General features: G+C 41.6%; 1 protein-coding gene across 3 annotated transcripts; it reads right to left on the reverse strand.

Annotated features, from left to right (window-relative positions):
• Positions 1 to 170: 170 nt before the first annotated feature.
• zc3h4 (zinc finger CCCH-type containing 4) lies at positions 171 to 18,765 on the reverse strand. 3 transcript variants are annotated; one of them, XM_023351490.1, is made up of 14 exons: positions 18,458 to 18,765; positions 13,855 to 14,158; positions 13,667 to 13,774; positions 12,752 to 12,950; positions 11,389 to 11,534; positions 9,969 to 10,065; positions 9,742 to 9,878; positions 9,554 to 9,661; positions 8,802 to 8,913; positions 7,360 to 7,469; positions 5,430 to 5,893; positions 4,119 to 4,375; positions 3,808 to 4,035; positions 171 to 2,871 (listed from the first exon to the last, which is right to left on the reverse strand). In XM_023351490.1, exons 1-14 carry the CDS (start codon positions 18,535 to 18,537, stop codon positions 1,319 to 1,321), a joined length of 3,903 nt encoding a protein of 1,300 aa, XP_023207258.1. In that variant the 5' UTR covers positions 18,538 to 18,765; the 3' UTR covers positions 171 to 1,318. The 3 variants fall into 3 exon arrangements, with proteins under 3 accessions (XP_023207258.1, XP_023207257.1, XP_023207259.1); XM_023351489.1 differs by having other exon boundaries at positions 4,119 to 4,378; XM_023351491.1 differs by lacking the exon at positions 18,458 to 18,765 and adding an exon at positions 17,646 to 18,294 and having other exon boundaries at positions 4,119 to 4,378.
• Positions 18,766 to 20,058: the final 1,293 nt, after the last annotated feature.

Consider the following 20,058-nt stretch of genomic DNA (forward strand, 5'->3'; position numbering starts at 1 on the left):
TTTGAAGTTACTTTATTAGTCCAATTAAAATGGTTCGTGTTTATTTTATTGCTGTGTAGGTAATAAAAACATTCTGCATGAGTTCAGTTTTTAATTTTTTTGGTCAGACGGGGCAAAAAGTTTGGACACCAAACCAAGGAAGAAGAAGAAAAAAAGAGGAGAATAAGGAGTTTGTTTTTCTTCCAATGACATCATTAGAGAAAACAGTTTTATTGTGATTTAGGCATTCTTACATAAACACGTCAGATGAATCAGCTGAGGTATTAAAAATACAGAAAATAGAGTTTTTTTTAACCTTCTGATCATGTCTGGACTTTATTTAAATACTTACATCCTCACCTAAATGTGTACAGTTAGAAAACTCCCTCCAATGATGTTAAAGATTCTGCTCAAATTTACAAAGAGAAGAAAAAAAAAACAATAAAAATGTACAAAACAAACAAACAATAAATCCACTTTCCTGGCGAGATTCTAAGAGGTTAAACAAACGACTGCCTGCATCCGCTGAGGTGAGTTGATTTACGTGTTGATTCAGAACCAGAATAGGTATAAAAAAGAAATAAATTAGAATAAGTAACATTTGTACAGAAAACGCATCGTTAGCAATTCTGGGAGCTGTTTTCACTCTGAATCTGCACACAAAAGATCCATAATGTGAATCAAAACCTGAAAATGAGTACTACAATCGAGACAATGAAGATTTATTTCTGTTCCTGAACAAGAAAGCGACGAAAAAGTAATAAATTGGCATAAAAGAAGGAAAAAAGAGGATTGTAATGTAACTGTGAAGCACTGACCAAGCAGACTGAAGTTAGGGTGAACTAAAATACTAAAATGTGTGAACTCAAATAAAAATAAGTTGAAAGCAAAAGTTTTGCACAGTAAAAATAAATCAATCTAACCCTCAGACAACAAGAGCTGACAGTGCCAAGAAGTATAAAAATAAATACTAAAAAATAAATCAGGCAGGTTATAGATTTATATTTAGATGCTTTCATATCTTTCTCCAGAAAACATAAAAAAAGAGTTTAAATATTCAACTCAGAATGAGACGCGCGTTGACAGGATCTGATTGTTCCCAGAAGTTGGAGCTGAAGCGGCGCAGAGAAAGCTAAAATGTTCTGTAGAAACGTTGATATTCGGGTCGGGAGGATTTTACACATCCATACGTTTAAAATAGAAACTCTTTTTCTCTCAGTGCAGCGGCCCGAAGCCGGACCTTTGGGTCTTTCAGGCGGTTTCCACAGCCGCCTCTCCGCTTCACCGTAAAGTAACCGTAAAACCTGCGAGGCGCCTGATTGGCTCCCCGTTTCCATGGTTACTGGCAGAAAGGCGACGCCGTGGGGTCGAAGCCTTTGAACACGTCTTTCAGCGAGGCGTTGTCCTGCTCAGCGGCGGCCGGATCCGACTGCGCCGGGCTGCTTCCTCCGAACGGGCTGCCGGCGCCGCCCGCTTTGGACGCCTGTTTCACCACACCAAACAGCGACGGCACCGGCAGGATGTGGACTCCCGCCGGCGCCGGGTCACCAGCTCCCACAGGAGCGCCTGGCGACCCAGCGGCGGCCAGACCCGTTTGGGAGGCAGAGTTCGGCGACGGAGCGGGTTTGGGTCGCGGCCGGTTGTAGCTGTTGTAGCGGTCGGTGCCTTGCTCTGAGCTCTTTTCCGGTTCCGGCTGGTCCAGAGCGGACTTCCGAACAAACAACGGCTCTTTGGGTTTGGGTTTCCCCGCCGTCAGGTCGCTGGGTTTGGGCTCGGTGCCGGCCGAGTTGGGGGAGCCGCTGCTGGTACCGGGGCTGGCCGGTTTGTTAGTCCGTGGGTCATACAGGCTGATGCTGCTGAGCACGCTGGCGCCCCCTTGAGCCCCGGCGGCCCCGCTGCGGCCGGACCCCCCAGCAGACAGCAGGCGGGGGTCATAGGGCGCGATGCCCGGCGGGGAGGAAGTGGACGGAGCGGCTGGAGGTGGAGTCGGAGCGGATGGAGCCGGTTCCGGCTGCTTTAGCGCTGATTTCTGCGGCTGCAGGCGCGGGTCGGACGGAGGCTTGCGTACGCGGGGGTCGACGGGTTTGTCTGCAGGGGGCGGCTGAGCGAGCAGCGCCAAGGGGGGGGTTGGCGCGTGTGGTGGGGAGGAAGTCTGGGAGTTCACCGTCTTCAGGATGCGAGACAGCAGCTCAAAGTCTGGAAGGGACGAGGAAGAAGAGGAGGAGGAGGAAGAGGCGGGCGGGTCCTGCGGCTGCGTGGAGGCGGGGGCCTGGGTTCTGGTGAGGCGCGGGTCCGCCGGGGGGGCGGGTGGGATGCCGGGCGGCAGCGGCAGCAGGTCCTGTTTGGGCGGCGGCAGGGGGAGCAGGTCTTCAGGCGACCAGGTGACGGTCTTGGCGAAGGCGGGCATGTGCAGGACGATGTCCTTCTTGATGTGGCTGAACTGCTGCAGCTGCGAGCGCGGGTCCCTCAGCGCCATGCCCATCAGCGGGTCCAACGGGATCGGCACCGGCTTGTCCCGCAGGACCCGTTCCGTCTCCTCCTCCTCGGCCGCCGGGGCGGTGAGCGGCGGCGGCTTGTAGACCAGCGCCGGTTCCACCTTGGCGGCTGCCAGCCTGGCTAACCGCGGGTCGGTGGGCGGGCCCAGGGATGACGGCGCCGCCGGCTGGGCGCCATCCGCTGCGTGGGCCGACTCGGCGGCGCGCGCCAGGCGGGGGTCCCGGGCCAAACGGGGGTCTGCCGGGCGAGCCGCGGCCGCCTTCTGGAGGCGGGAGTCGCCAGGATGGCCGTCGGGTTTCTGGGTCGGCTGAGTCTGCTGGCGCAGCGTCTTCAAGATGGAGGTCACGCTGCTGCCGCCATCCTCATCCTCACTGGAGTACCAGTTCCCCGAGTCGCCTGGAAGAGGAAAAAAACATTAAACTCATTAAAATTACATTTTATTTTTATTTTAAACAATTTATACAAATTACATACTGCAGCTTTAAAGTTACTCCTCAAACACTGTAAAAACAAAATTTAAACATGTAATTTTTGTCTAATTTCTAGTGCAAATTTCTTAGCACACTTCAATTAACATGAAACTAACCTACAAGTAACTTTACAGCTACAGGTCAATAATTAATAATATCGATAAAAGTACTAGTTCCTGGCAGATGGTTTCACTGGCAGAAAGGCGACGCCGTGGCGTCGAAGCCTTTGAACACGTCTTTCAGCGAGGCGTTGTCCTGCTCGAACCTTTTCATCAATATTAACAAAATACTGACTTAAAACAAGATCCTATATCTGGCTGAAAAGTTACTTGTAAGTAAATTTTGTATTTTTTCAAGTTTAATAACATATTTGCACTATAAACGAGATCAAACACACTTAGTAAGATTTTGTGTTTTTGCATTAAAGTCACTGAGTTACTATTATTGTAATTTGACTTTTCGACTTTTACTTAGTAAACAGATCAATTGTTGCTTTCCTCTTGTGGGAGAGGAGCCTCTCGTAATACCAGCAGCAACACAAACAAACAATGGAGGAAGGAAAGAGATCCACGTTTTCTAGCTGGAAATAAAAGTTATATTTTGTTTGTGTTGCTAAAGACAATGAAATTAAGATTTATGGTTCCCTCTGTGCTGGAAAAAGTGTCATTATTACACCTTTGAAAACAGGAGAGACAGAAAAATTTGAAAAATTTTCTGTGTTTCTGTCATGCTGCAGTTTAATGCCATGAGAGCAGAGTGCAAACGCCCCCTGGTGGAGAATGGAGGCATTACCAATCTATCCCAGAACAACCTGACGTATGATCACAATTTCCTTGAGGGGAGCTGATGGATTTTAAAATACCTTCGACATCTTTGGACTTTTCTGCTCCGCCCTCGGCCATCCTGCGAGCGCGCTCCTCCTCCTCCTGCTGTTTCTGCTGGATCCTCATGAACAGAACCCGCTGGGCAGGAGGCAGGAAGTCCGGCACGGAGATGCCTCCCTGGCCGGCCGGCGCCCCGTTAGCAGAACCGTCTCTGGGTCCGGGCGCCCCTCTGTCGTCCATGGCAGGAAAACTCTGAAACCTGTCGCCTGAGAGGCAAAGAGGAGGAAGTCGTTGCTTATAAACGCATTTTAATCATAACTTCCCGGTTTTATCTATAATCCGTCCTCACCCTCCTGCACTCCCTCCATCTTCATCCCGTCCTGCTGATTGTAGAACTCGTTGAAGAAGTTTCCTCCTCCCGGCGGCGGTCCCGCCCCTCCGTCACTGCAGCCGAACCCTCCCATCATGGGGGCTCCGCCGGGCCCCATGTTCTGCGAGTCGGGGGACATCATGCCGGCGGGTCCGGGGAAGCGGGGCGGAGCGGCTCCCGGGGCGCCTGGCGGTCCTGGGGGTGCGGACTGAGCCGGGCCGCTACTGGGAGCCTGGCTTCTGATGCAAACAGGAAATTGTGATTCAACAAGTACAGACCAGGATTCATGACAAAAATAAGAATTTTTTGTATTATTAAAAGATAAAAATAAAACAAAAGCAACAGTTGGGTCTGATCTGGTCGTTTTTGTCACGTTGAAATATGTCCAATGTACAATAATTAAACTATGATTTCCTTTTGCACAAAATTATATACTTATAATTTATAAATTAGAAAAACTATAATAAATAATTGAATACAAGTTATCAAAATTATAAATTGTAAATATGATTTTACTAGAACTTCACTGAAATAGTTAAGTTCTAGTAAAGTCCTGATTGTTTCCATCACGACTAATAAAACCATTTTGAGCGGTTTTAAAGCCATGAGGAAAAAATGCTACCAATAGCAGGACATAACAAGTTTCTAAAGCATTTTTTTCAAAATTGTCTGACACAAATAGATCAAAAGAGTTTGCTTATTAAATCCATAGACTAAATTCCTTGTAAATATCCATTTAAAGAGGCAGTATTGTGTTTTTCACGCATGTATGGTAATGCCATTTTATAGCACAATCAAGTAACTATGCTAATATCTGTTATTATAAAAATGCTGTGTATATTAAATATGACATCGTAATTTAAAAACTTGAAATTGGGCCTCTTGTTACTTTAAGAACGTAATCCTAGTTCAGGAAGTGATTCCAACATGGCTCCTCTATTAACCCTTTAGCATTTTTACCAGTGTTGCTCTGAGCAGAAGCTCAGCAGTTCCACCAGGTGTTTGCTAATTGCTGCTGGCTAGTCTGAAGGAGCTGAGTGGGGGAGGACCTTTTTCTCGAAGGCGGGGCTACGCCCATCCAGGCGTTTTACACAACTGAATGGTTGTCATGGTAATTACTGGATTTCTCAAACATTCATGAAAGAATCAAAGCAACTCTCCAGGTGTGCTTTTGTTGAGGGAAAAACTTTGTAACATGGTGTAAAGCTTAAAAAAGTTGATGTTACATGTTACTGCCCCTTTAAACAAGCAGGCCAGAGTTTTTTTCCTGAAGCGTCTCTGGTCTCGTACCTGACAGCCAGTTTCTGAGCCAGTTGTCCAGTTGGCTGGACTTTAATCTCAAACAGCGAAGGGATCTTCTTCCCGGCCGAGGCCCCTGACCCACCAGCGGGCGGGGGCACCATGTGCGGGGAGGGGCAGCCAGGATTGGTGGGGGGTCCTCCTGGGAAGGGGCTTCCATCAGGACTGTGGACTGGACCAACAGGGACGTTGGGTCCGGGGACGGGCGGTGGAACCGGTGGACCTTTGCCTGCAAGAGGAACCTGGCTGGATCCAGGAGGACCCCCAAAGGTATCAACCAGAGGCCCGCCAAAGTCACCAACCCCCATGTTGGCGTCCATGGAAACAGGGCGGGGAGGAGTGGGGAGCAGGCCGACTCCAGGAGGGGGTTTGGGAAGAGGGTTGATGCCCTGCTTCTTCAGCTCCTCCACCTCCTTTTCATCCTCGGCTCCAGCCTCAGCATCTTCTGCCAGCATCTGGACAGAAACACCAAAAATAAATCCACAGCTCAGTAACTCTGATGCCTGCGTCTTCACATATATGTCTTCACATATAAGGTTTACATGAATTAACCCGGTCGCTCAGCTGGACGAGGACATTTGCTACTACTTGTATGCCTGTGTAGTAGGGGTTGCACCAATTAGTCGACTAGTCGATTCTTTTCTCTGTAATGACTTTTTTCTGGGCCAGTTGACTTGTCACAATCACGTGACAAAACTGATTTTTCCAAGGAAATGAAAGGTGAGTTCGGCAGAAAGCTCAAATTGTATAAAAATGTAAATAATTTACCAAAGACAAACTGACAATTTCAGCATAGGCTACCGCAATAGGGCCGTTGTGTGGCACAGTGGTTAGCGCAGCGCCCTGCATATAGAGACTTTAGACCGGGGTAGTCCGACTCCCGTCGCTGGGCCCAGGCCTCTCTCCCTCGCTCCGCTCTCTCTGCCCCCTTACAGTCAGGTTGCTGTCAAATAAACTAGTGCCGAAAAAATCCTAAATAAAAGATTACCGGAGTAATGTGCGACAACGCGGCATGATGTCGGGCTTTTATATCCCTCCAACTGATCAATGTCACCCTGCGCATTGAAGCTTCTAACCTGGCAGCTTTACGCTCTTATAAAAATACTATTTGACAACATCTGGAAACTAAGTCCAAGCTTCACCCTGAGGATCTGATAGAGGCGATCTCTGCCGCCGTCTGCATGTCGGCTCATCCCGCAGAGAGCCGCTGCCGAGTCAGCGGAGCGTCCTGCTGCGCATAGGGCGGAGGAGCAGCAGGTGGCTTCGTTGAATTAACCAAACGGGATCCGTTCATAGTATGTTTGGTTTGTGATGTTCCAAAAGCACCATTGTGGTCAGTGTAATAATCTGACTCTTATACGTGCAGCTGCCCAGAGATCACCAGCATCAGCCGGTGTTTGAAAAAAAAAGAAAAATTATCAGAACACCGGCTGTGTGCAACGGACTTTTCTCCACTGCTCACGAAGAATGATCTGTTTATTGCTCTTTTAATAGACTTAGTAAAAGCGGGAGAAGAGGGCAGGGGTGTTCAATATTTGCCATGAATATAGCTGATAAAGCCTCCAAGTAGTTGTGAAGCGTTTTGCGCTTACGTCACTATGACGTCACTATGACGTCACCGCGACTAGTCGACGTCGACTCGACTATTATCATGATGTAGTCGACCTTAAAAAATATAAAGTCGTTCAACCCCTACTGAGTTGTGGAGTAAATTTCCATTAGTTGCTGTTGAGTAGTAGGAGACGACATTACCTGCTTTCTGCTACAAACAAACTTATAAAGGAAGGCATAGCGATTAATCTGATTAGTTTTGTTAATGGATGGACAGCCGTAGTAAAACAAATGAATCTTAAAACATCTTAATAAACCCTGCAGGTATGTAGGGCGTTTTATGGTATTATGTAGGTATGGATGTTCCCACCTTGTTGAGCAGCTCCTGGGTGTCGTCGTTGAGGTCTTCATGGGAGAACATGCACTCATCTCCGTTCACACAGTTTCCTGTGGTGTGGAACAGCTTACATGGAAACTCACGTGAAGCTGGAGTCAAGGAGAAACGACTGCATGAAGACAAAGTGAGCAGCGTAACCACTCCAGGCTTTTTAAAGCGTGGAGGACGGGAGCGACGGGATTACAGCTTGTAATCAGGTCACATAGTAGATCAGTCGGAGAAATTGTAATTAATTCACTATTTAGATTATTGTCAACTAATTTAGTCATTGATTAATCGTTAACTGGAGGAAGCACACACAAAAACGGACATTTGCTGACAAAAAGAACACGTTCAGAGCAGTAATTCAGCTGAAACTAGACAAAAAAATATACATCTGTATTTAAGATTTTTTTTTTTATTGTTCTACCCAGAATTCCTTAAGCAGCAGTTTTAGCTTCAACTGGTCCAAATTCTGTCCTATTCTACTTTCTTATTAAGCACTTTTGCATCAAATTATTCATAATCAAAAAGATAATTAACCTTACACTATATTTATGTTAGAAGCATAACTAGTTGTGTGAGAGTTTAACTCTCACACACAAATGGTAAATACGAGCTCCTCGCTAATTGCTCTGGACGATGACTTGGCTCTGTTGTTTTGGAAAGCCAAAAGTGTCACAAATTTCTGCTTCGATAACACATCTGGTTATCAGATCAGGTTAAAACCGCTGGCTTATGACTTAGGATGCAGCAAAATACTGCAAAAATCCTTTTAAAGTTCAGCTTTTTACATTATTGTATGACTACTGTCTGAATAGTGAAATTTACTGCAGTTATTCATGGCATTGAAGAGGGTTTTGAACGCTGCCATACGTCACTACAAGGCGCCATGCGTAATATTCCAGTATTCAATGACTGGAATAGACTTTCACTGTTCAGAAGCTAGTCTTACAACGATGTGAAAAGCAACGTTTTGAAGGGACTTTCAACGCTTTTGCAGTGCCCTACTTCATAAACCGTCGTTCTCCTGACACTGTAGGCCCAGATGTGGTAAATGTGGCGATTTGTGTCACTTTTGGCTTTCCATAGCGACAGCGTCATTTGGAGGAATCACTGTGAAGCAAGTCAGAACAAAATTAGCGAGCGCATGTGAGATTTAAACGCTCTCCATACTAATTATTGTTTGTTCACATAGATATACATTTTGTGCTGACATCAGTCTCACTGCTAACTCAGATTGGTGGCAAAAATGTAACGTCTCACATTATTTGAGGTAAACTGTGGGAAAAGTGGGATGTTTAACCACCCACAGGCCCCTCAGGTGCAACGCCCTTAAATAAAAAGCAGTGCTGCGAGTCGAGCCTTAACCAAACAAGCAGACACGATTGGCTGCAGCAGCAGAAAGAGATTCAAACGTTCCCAGTGAAGGATATCATGCATGTAGGGACAGTGGTCGGCGCGGGCGCAGAATCCAGTGATGTAGAATTTACACAGCTCCTTCTTCTTCGGCAGTTCAATGTCATGGCTGAAGTTGCAGTGGTCCCCCTGGTGGTTAGAAAATGGTAAGTATTGTTACATCACAAATACTGTTAAAGCTGCAAGTATATAAGGTATGTCAAATATATTTCTTTACATATCTGTTGAAACTGTCAGCATGCTGTGACAGTTTGGTATGAGACAGATAACCTGTGGAAAAAAAATCTAACTCCTCTGCCTTCTCCCAGTGGTAATTAGAAACAACCAATCAGAGCCAGGAGGCGGGACTTAGTGTTGTCAATCAGGCCCACTGTTGTGAATGCTAATGGTAGTTAGCATGGCCACTGATAACAGCAGATTTTCCTGTAACGTGAGTTGTTTCTCCACTATTTGCACATTTTGCAGCAGTATATTGATTGACAGCACTAAGACCCGCCTCCTGGTTCTGAATGGTTGTTTCTGGTGCTTTTCTTCAGATGGCGATACTAGTTCAAGAAGGAGATGGAGGACATCAACCTTCTCACAGATTATCTGTCTCATACTATCGTGATATGGTGACATTTTTAACAAATACCTAAAAAAAATATTATTTATTAAAGTTGCATTCTGCAGATCTAATCTGAAATATTGGAACATTTTTAAACCAGTGATTTAAGAAGTTTTTACCAGAAGTTTTACATAAATAGTTTAAAGCGGAGGACACTCGTACCCAGGTGCATCTGCCCTCGATGTAGTACTTGCAGATGGCTTTTCCTTTCTTATCCTGGTGCTTTTCGTGGTGATGCCTCCTCCCCGGTCCTGGACCGTCGCCTCCATCCTGAGTCACGGAAGCAGCAGAAACTCGTTAGCCGCATCAGACTTTGAAAGGTGGGATCTGGTAATAATCAGTGAACGTACCCCGTTGTCCATGTCGCAGTTGTTGTCGCCATCGTTGCCCATATCACCTCGTCCTCGCCCTCTGCTTCGGCCCTTCGCTCCTCGGATCATTCCTCTTCCTCCTTTCCCTCTGCCTCGACCGCGGCCTCCTTTCATTCCTGGACAAGAAACATCAGAACAAAATTTATTCTTCCAGTCTAAGATCCAAGGCAGCAAAGTAATGAGGTGGAAAAGAAAACACTGCCAACCTCTGCCTCTGTCTTTAGAGCGTTTGTAGTGGCAGAGTTCTTTGGAATAGTCGTCATAATCATCGTCCCCCATGTTGTCATAGTCTTCCTCTCCGTACTGAAGACAAAGAGTTACTTAAAAGTTGGATCTCAACAACGACAGTCTTCACAAAAACGTATTCACACCCTTAAACTTTTACACAATACAACACCAAACTCCAGTGTTTCATCCGATTTGTATGTGATAAATCAACACAAAGTAGAAGGAAAATTATGCAAAGGCTTGTCGCAATAACCAGTTAACTGAAGGATTAAAATAAACTGTCTTCCAGGTCCAGTGTTAAATGTTCATTAGATTTAAAGTTTATTGATCCTGCATCATTATGTTATTACCATTATATTACATTGAAAATGGCCTCAAATCACAATATTGTCGTTTATCATACTAACTTCTGGGACAATTTATCGTCCTGAATTTTTCTTTTTATAGTGGCAGGTCTAATTCTGCATCATTGAAATCTTTAACATGGGCTGCACCGATTTTAGTTTTCTGGCCGATCAAATTGGCACATTCTGCAGATTTTTCATTTAACTACTTAAGTTTTTTATTTATACAATATTAGAAATGCATGACAATGGCAAAAACTAATTTAATTCCTTTTTTTTAGAAAGAAAATACCCATTTTACTGTCTAAAATGCAAGAAAAGCGTTCCTTTAGTGAACGCTTCATCATCTGTAGCAAAGGATGAATCTGCAGCTGAAAAATTCTTCTAGCATCCAGACAGTGTAGGGAAAGTCTGTTTGTTTTTACCAATTAATAACTGGATGGCAAAACGTGCTAATCGGATACTAGAATTTTCACCAGGTGAAGCTAAAACTGCAGCATGAGGAGTTCTGGGTAGAAAATATTTACAGATAAAGAAGATCTTTTTTAATATTTAATGCAAAATGAACATAATTTTTATGTAATTTGTGCTTAATTATGGCTATGAGGGTTTTGTTCTTTCAACAAATGACACAATTTAGAGTCTATAGTCTCCAGTTAGCGATTAATTGATTGCTAAATTAGTTGACGGTTATTTCAATAACTGATTAAGCATGATTAATCGTTTCATGACTAATCAGAGAAGCAGCAAAGAGGCCTATTGGACTGTGCAGAGATCCACAGGTCAGGTGGGAGAGTCAGGCCTTCCAGAGCCACACCCACCTGATGATACCTGGGAAACCTGAAAGGTTTGTAGCATAGTCTCTGTGAAGTTCTAGAGCTGAACTAGATTGATTACAAATGCACGCCACACTTTTCAGATTTTGTTTTGACTAATATTTTGAAAACGTTTCTTATTTTCCTTCCACTGCTTTGTGTTTTTCTGTCACATAACTAATGATAAACAGCGAAGATAAGCTGGACTTGTAGGAGAGAGACGCTCAGTGACCCCTGACCTCCATGTCCTCTCCATATCCGTCCCCGTCGTCGTCTCCGCCCATCCTTCCAACTCGTCCGCCCCGTCCTCGGCTTCCTCCTCTCCCCCTCCTCCCTCCCCTCATTCCCCCGCGTCCTCTCAGGCTCTTCATGCGACCTCTGCCCCCTGCAGGAGACAAATAAAAGCAGTCAGGGTTTAATTTCTTTGGATTTTCTTATATTTATCGATTATTCTGATGATTAATGTAGTAATCAGTTGTTTTTTTTAAATTGACACATTAAATTTTTAAAAATTTAATGTGTCAATTTTTTTAAATTGACACATTCAAATCTGCTGAAAAATTTGGCAGATTTTTCACTTAACCACTCTAGCTTATTCTAAACAATATTAAAAATACATCAAACATGCAAATACACATTGTATTGACTAAAATGCGATAACTTAGCATTCTTTTAGTGAAAACTTGATCATTTGTAGCGAGGGAGGAAAAAACACTTCTATTTTTTGCTCCCTCTGAGCAAAAAATAGCTTAGCTTACATGAAAAGCTCAGCCCTTTCTGCTGGACTTATACAATGTAGGGATGATCTGATTAAAAACTGATAGCAAAAGATGCTAAATAGGAGTTGTTGTTTTTTTATGGGGGAAGACGGGGTTAACAAAATTTGAACCAGGAGAAGTTAAAACTGAAGGATTTCTTGGTTGAACATATTTGAAGACAAAGGTTGTTTTTTCTTTACCTTAGATGGAAAACATTATTTAAAAACTAGATATATGTTTGTGGGGCTGCACAGTGGTGCAGTTGGTAGCACTGTTGCCTTGCAGCAAGAAGGTCCTCGATTCCCGGCCCGGGGTCTTTCTGCACAGTTAGCATGTTCTCCCTGTGCATGGTGGGTTTTCTCTGGGTGCTCCGGCTTACTCCCACAGTCCAAAAACATGACTGCCAGGTAAATTGGTCTTTCTAAATTCTCCCTAGGTGTGAGTGTGTGTGTGCATGGGTGTTTGTCCTGTCTGTCTCTGTGCTGCCCTGCGACAGACTGGTGACCCATCCAGGGTGACCCCGCCTTTCGCCCGGAACGTAGCTGGAGAGGCAGCAGCAACCCTCCTAACCCCACTAGGGACAAGGGTGTTAGAAAATGGATGGAAATATGTTTGTATAGTTTTGCCGTAATTAGTGCTCTGAGTGTGTTGTTCTTTTAGGAAACTACCTTTTTTTAAAGTTTGTATACTCCAGCGAACGATTAAACAATTAATAAATTATTTCAGTAACTGATTAATCCCTAATCTAATCCAAACTTTGCCTTTAATAATGTAAAAGCATAAATTTCACATTGTTTTTAACTAATTTTATCCATTAAGTTTGATCAGAAATAAGGAAAAGAACCTCTTCCGCCCCGGCCGCCCTCTTTGGCCTTGCGGTACTGGTTGAGCTCCTTTGCGAAGTCGTCATACTCTTCCTCGCCCATGTCTTCATCCTCCTCTCCCTCGTAGATGTCGTCTTCATAGTCATCATAGCCACTGTAGCCCTGTTTGTCCATCTTCATGTAGCCGCCCTTCTTCGGCCCACCGTAGCCGCCATGAGACTGCGGACAGAAAACAACAAAGAATTCACGGATCAAAAACATTTTTCTCCTGTCAGAGAAACTTTAAAGGTGACTATTATACTTCATTGGACAGGTTAAGATATGGTCTATACAAATCATGTTCATTACATTTTTTCAAAATTATTCTTAGATAGTGAGATTTTAGTCTGCTCAGTTCTAATTATTTTGAGCTGTTTTAGGGCGTCCTGTCACTTTAAATCCGAATCAGTTGCTGCTGACCACGCCCCCTAACTCATCGGTTGCAGTCACAAGTTAAAATGGCTGCAAACAGACGCGCAATTATACAACCGTACATTCTGGACAAGCAAAAGTGGAACCTTCTGCACAACCAACAAGAATACAGCATACACTGCAAAAACACATAATAATACCAAGTATTTTTGCCTAATTTCTAGTTCAAATACATTAGTATACTTGAATTAAGACCATACGTACTGGACCTCAGTTTGCGTTGCTAGGTAACGTGCTGTAGCTCTACTGGGGTTGCTAGGAAACAGGCAGTGCTCGCTAATTTGTAATGTTACATTTCGGATGTTTTTGAAACAGCTCATTGTCCAGACACCAAAAACATGACATTTTTACCAGAAAACTGGCTGGGTGTTTTTATAAGCATCAGAAACATTAATGGAAGAACAAAATGTGCATAATGTGATGTTTGCATAATGTGTCCCCTCTAAAATGACATTAAAACTCACAGAGGAGGTGTACTGCGGACTGTAATCTCTGTACTTCCTCTTCTCGCTTGGACTGTAGTCAGAGTCATCGCTGAAGTCTGAGTGATCGTCATCAGAAGAAGCGTGCCGCTGTGAGGAGCAGAAAGTGGTTATTAGAGGAATAGAGAGGAAGGAAGGTGATTCAGCTCCGCAGCTGAATGTCAACTCACTTTATGCTTGGCTTTGCGTTTCTTCTTGGACCTCCTCTTTTCTTTTTCCCGTTCCTTCTCCTTCTTCCGTTTCCTCTTGTGGCGGTGGGAGCGCTCGTCGTCTGAGGCGCTGCTCGGGTGGCGATCTCGGCTTCGGCGAGGCCTGTCCACCGCCACGTCTCCTCCTCCTTCGCCGCCGCCGGCGTCCTCGCCCCGGTCTCCGCCCGGTCCCGCCACTGCAGACAAGTCCTGGCCCGCCTCCTCCTCCTCCATGTCCCCTGCATCGTCTTCCAACTCGCCCTCCTCCAGCTCTCCATCTTCAGGCCTGGGCATGAAAATTAATCACTTTTATTCCTGCTGTTCATTCTGACCTCATTATTCTGCCATCTTAAGTTTCAAATTTAGAGCCCAAATATTAGACGGAAAACAAGTACAGAGGCTTGTATTCATTATTAATAATCAATACCAGATATTTATTAGGTAGAAGGTTTAAACTCTGTTTTATAAAAAGAGAAAACAACAAACACTGATAGCTGGACGATAAATCAATTTTTAATCTAATTTTTGTTTTTTGTAGATTTAATTTATGGAAAATCTGGATTTTCTTTTACCAATGCACGTCTTTGGTTTCCATAGTAAAGAGCAAAGGGTGGCCATCTTGTTTGACGAGTGTTTTTTTTTTACATCTTCTATTTATTTGTTCTTTGAATTCATGTCTACTCTATGATGAGATATAAAGGTCAGGCTAAGATTCTTTTTTTTAATTAAAATAAAGTCGCAATTTTAGTAATAGTTGTGGTAATATGAGAATAAAGTTGTAATATTTGGAGAACAAAGTAGTAATTTTTCAAGCTTTGTTCTCATTAAAACAACTTTTTTCTCGTAATTTTAAGGCATTCTTCCAGTAAAATTACATCTTCATTCTGCAAATATTATGAATTTATTCTCTTAAACATTCCCATAGCCTCGTAATACTTTGTCAACTCACAGAAGGGAGGACTGAAATAAAACACTTTTAGAACTTTTTTTGTCATTTGTAATTTCTTTTTTTAGAAAAGTAAAAAAGGGGAAAAAAATAAGATTAGGAAATAAACTGGAGATCTTATTTTCAAGCCATAAGCTCTAACTCAGTGGTTTAAAGCAGCATCTTATTAAACTATGGCTCAAAACTTTTGCACACTTCACACAAATATCAGTAACTCTGACCTTGACAATAACCAATCTATTTTTCTCTGAGGTTCTGGTCGTTTTTGTTTTGGTCGTTCCATACTAACGGTGCACCGATAGCAGTTTTCTGGCCGATCACTGATCTTTAAGAAACCTGACCTAGTGATTCTGATTTTGTTGGATATCAGCTTTTGTTGTCTGAAAATTCACTAAATATAGAGACAAAGTCACTGAGTCGATTTCTCACGCAAGTATTGGCCGATTGCCAATCTTCCAAAGTTAAAGAAATCGGAAGAAATGTATTGTGCAGGTAATTTATTGGTTAATTGATTTACTGACTGTCACAAAAAATCAATTAATCAGATGATGAGTTAAAAGGAATTTAATAATAGCAAATCCTAATTGCAATCTTGAATGCTTTTCCTATTGGAGCCGAATGATTAATATTTTTTGAGGGGCAATTATGTTTACAAAGACTTTATAAAGAATTATATTTACGATTTAGGTTTTGTTTGGTTTTTATTTAAAACATTTTATTGTTATTGGTTGTTTGGTTTGTTTATTTATTGTGGATATTTAAAATGTCTTCCAGTCCTAGTTTTAAATGTTCTTTAGAAATTAAAAGTTTATTGACCTTTGAGAATATGTTCTTGCATTATTATTCCATTATTATTATATTACTTCAAAATGATCTAAAAACAGTATTATTGTTTATCGTCACAGAAGCCAGAAACACTAAAGACATGTTAAAGGTCTCAAAATGTCACAAACATCCACAAAATGCTGAATAAAAATTTTCTTGTTCCTAATTTCAAAATTGGGACAAGATTTTCTGTATTAATTCTCTACACAATTAACAAAAAATAAAATATGGTGGAAGATGGACGATCTAGTAAAAAAAAAAAAAAAAAAAACAGCATCTAAGGTGCAGTTGAGGTTTTCTGATGTGGCGTTAATGTTGACCTTTTAACTCAGTTTAGCCTGGAATTCAACCAGCTATTGATCAGAAACACAAAGCACATTAAAGCCTTTCTGGAGCTCCGCAACAGAGTATTAATACATTTTAAACATTTCACACACACAAAGAGCCAAAGCAGGGCTGTAAAATTCAGAGATCTGAAACAGCAGGTGGTTCAGTTGATCTACTTTGGAACAAAATGTCAATCATTTCTGCAAAACACACCACATCCCTAATATTCAGAGGGTATTCTCTCCATCAAAACAAACAGAAACACTCATCTGCCGACACATTACCGCAAATTTATGCTTCTAAATAGTTATATTCAAAGTTGTGGTTTAAAAATTACACTAATCCAAGTTTTCAGCCTTCTCAACACAGTTCAAAACCAAAAATAATGCACATCTAAAACCACAAAACATAAAAAAATGCAAAGTGTATTCTGTAAATTTTGATTCAATAATTACAAATCTGAGCCTTTCCTACTTCAGCAATGCCAGCTAACTTTTTCTCCACCAGTAGATCTCAACTGTTTCACTAATGGCACAAAGACAAGACACAAAGTAATGTCTCCTGTCACAGCAGAGGGGCTTAGTAGCATTACGTGAGCTAGTTTTTATGAATAGGAAGGGGATGGCTGGGATCAACTATGGGCAAACCAGTAGCAAGTTCTGGTGCTATGCACACATCACCTGATGCCAACCAAACTCCCAAAGCTCAGAAATCTAACATGTTAGATTGCTGGATGTTCTTATAATAAAAACAGCTCACAATAACCGATCCAATCCAGAACTAAAAAGCTGATATTTACTCAATGGGTCATTTATTAGACTCTATGCACAAGAAGAAAGAGATTTTCAAGTTTTAACAAACACTGCACCAACCTCTAAATTCTCCTTATACGTCTTTTTGCTTTGCTCCACTTTCCTGCTACTTCAAAAGCTCCTGTAATAATCATGTAAGCCTTGATTAAAATGGGGAGATACTTACAGTGATGGGTTTTCTTCACAAAAACCAGAGAAAAATAAGTTTTCCCTACTTTTCTAAGGACTCTAGTCTAGTGGGGTTGGTGGGTAGGGATTGTAAGTGGGCACTTTTAGAGAAGGGAACATTAGTGTTTGACTTCAAACACTCCGGGATGCTTTGCAGACATTTTTGGGGGAGATTTATGGGGATGTATGGGTGAATAAAAGGGACATGTTAGGCTAACACACTATACTGAAGTTAGCTTCTGATTAGAAACTTTATTAAAGGGTTGGTTCACTGCTGTTAGGGGGTATAAACAACTTTTAATCACCTCCAAAGTAAAACCTAAATTACTTATACAAATCATATGTGGGCTTATATATTACACATCAATTACAGACACTATTTAATACGTAGTTTGTTAACAAAAAGGGGGGTTAGAGTTATACTTTGGTGGTTAGGCCACCTCCAGCAAGTTTTTAACACAAAAAAGTGTTCTTAATACAAATATAGAATAGCTCAGAGAAGGCTTAACCAGTTTTGGTATTTAACATTTTTGATTAGTGTACCAAACCCTAAAGACAATGAAAATAAGAACCCTTTGTTTTCCAAGTTCCAAGTCAGAAGCTAACTTCACAGTCGTAACAAATTTCCTTAGTGACTGTAATAACATTCAATCGATATTTGTGAAAAAATTAAGTAGCTTTAAAAATAAAATTACCTTTAAGGTTTTAGAAGCACGATTGGAAGAATTTAAAAAGGCTTTCGTTCGTCCCAAAACGGAGATACCAAAACGCCCGGATGAAACTGCGCAGTTTTTGTAGAGGCGGTTGCTTTTCAAAATGTCGTATAGTGTGGAATTTCATAAATAATTTGATAGTCCTATTTTAATCGAATAAAAGTAAAAAAAAATGTCAAAAAAAGTGTTTGCTATCGATACAACAAATGAATAATGCCGAGAACGCAACTTGAGCAAATTTGCAAATGTCTAACCCGATTAGCCGTTAGCTTAGCAATTAGCACCAGTTGCTAAGCTAATGCCAGGCCGACAGCTGGAGAAACTAACGGTCGGTTCTTTAGTTTTTAGATTTTCAACTCTGTTTACCTGCGATGGCGACTTTAACTCCGCATACAAATTAAAAACCGTTGAGAAATTTTCCAAATAATGGGAGAGCGCTCAATTTCCGAACTTGTAAGGTAATTAAAACTACCTTGACGGTGAAAAACTATAAATGATCAGCTGTTTCGACCTTGTCTTTTCCTTTTTGACAAGCTCGCTTGAATCGACTGGTCGCTGATTGTAATACTGTAATAAAATAGAGGGAATAACGCTGTTCCAGTTGCTATTAGGCCTCCCAGTAGGCGATGCCGTGTCAACATGGCCGTTCTCTTTACCTCTGTACTCGTTTTCCAGAAAAGACGAGTTTAATCCCTTTGACAGAAAAAAACAACAAAAAGAACCCCCGGGCTTTTGTGTAAAAGCACAGGACAAATAAATTAATTCATTTAAATATGACTGTAGAATTACTCGACCTTTCGTCAGTCAGAAGACTGTTGTGTTCGTGGTTGGTAGTTGGGGAGTTTGGATGGACAGTCATGCTTTCCACAGCCATTTCCTCTAGCTACATTGAGGAGCAAAAAAATTACAACTCGACGCTGGACTCTACTGGCTTATGCGTCACTTCACTAGGATCTACTTGTTTTTGTTTTAGGAAGAGATTCAGTTCATAGTAGGCAATTCTCCACTACAGTTGTAAGAGAAATATGCTGAAATTGAATCCTGACGTTCTCCGTCCTACTGTAGCGGTGTAAAATGACGACTGATACACTTAAAATGGACGACCGTCTTCTCCAAAGAGAAAGGGGCGGAGTTTTCCGAGAATGACGTACGCACATTCACGGATGTTACCGAAAGACAAACTTAGCGTGTGAAGTAACCCCCGAGTTTGACTCGCAGGCAGGCATTGTAATTGTTATCAGAACATGAGGTTTTCTTTGTCCAAAATTGAAATGATTGTTGTTGCCACTTTCGTCTTTAGATACAGAAATGTTTCAAAAATAAAAAAAACATTCTTCATTGAACATAAACATAAAAGTACTAGGCCACGGATCGTTTTGGTCTATTTTCTATGTTAGTTGGTTATATTCTTAACCACATTATGTTTTCTTCAAAACAGATAAAAAATATTGAAAAGAAAATATTTCAAATCATTTTTTAAAATATGGTATATACTCTTTTTGTATGTATAATTTTATTTTAAATTAATTTATTTTGGATTTGCCCGTGTACACTAATTAAAGATGAGATACTAGATATCTTTATTTTTATTTGCAACAAATTAAAAAGACAATCTAACATGCAAAATTACAATATTTGAGCACTTGTACAAATCAAGCGATGTTTCTGTTTATTATGTTATTTTTAGTCGAACACTATTATTCCCCATTAAAATTGAACAATTTGTTACAAATAAAAAAAGTATTTTATTTCAAGTGTTTGGTTACTTTTGTAATTTGTGGGGGGTTATAATATTGTTAAAGTTATTTTAAAATTTTTATTGATATTTAAACGAATTTCTTTGTCATGACTGTTGTTCTTCCTAAATTCATTGACTGATTAACTGGTTGACTGACATAGTCACACAAAAATCCAGTTCCTGTCCACAATTCTGATGCGTTTATTCATACAGCTTCCACACTAAAATAAAGCAACTGATTACAAATAAAAATCTGAAATTATGTTAAGTATATGTCTGTATAAATACACAAAACCGATATGATCCTTGCCCATTAGAGTCTATGAAAAAAGATGCCCAATCATAAAAAGACAACAGAAATAAGATGCCCAATCATAAAAAGACAACAGAAAAAAGCGACGATTATTTCACATTATGCTATTGTTTGCAACTACATTTATGGGTCATTAGGAAAGCAAGAAAGATACGTCATTCGACTCTGTACGGTCTTTCGACTTTTCCTGAAAGACAACACCGAGGGACAAATATCCCTTTCAATTCCGAAGAAGAAACAAAGACATACGTATTAAATAACAATTTAAACTAATGTGCATACCGGGATAAATTATGTAATTGTCGATGTATTCCTTTTCTTTAACAATATCGAGAACAGATTGA

This window comes from Xiphophorus maculatus, chromosome 18, assembly GCF_002775205.1.
Source record: "Xiphophorus maculatus strain JP 163 A chromosome 18, X_maculatus-5.0-male, whole genome shotgun sequence".
Lineage (NCBI taxonomy): Eukaryota > Metazoa > Chordata > Actinopteri > Cyprinodontiformes > Poeciliidae > Xiphophorus > Xiphophorus maculatus.

Bases quoted from the DNA above. Each gene is read 5' to 3' on its own strand.
- zc3h4 (XM_023351489.1), bottom strand. From the start codon at position 18,537: ATGGCTGTGGAAAGCATGACTGTCCATCCAAACTCCCCAACTACCAAC. The intron at 9,879-9,968 runs GTTGGCAGTGTT...TTTCTTGTCCAG, and splicing joins CTCTAAAGACAGAGGCAGAG to GAATGAAAGGAGGCCGCGGT. The intron at 8,914-9,553 runs GTACGAGTGTCC...TCTAACCACCAG, and splicing joins TCGAGGGCAGATGCACCTGG to GGGGACCACTGCAACTTCAG.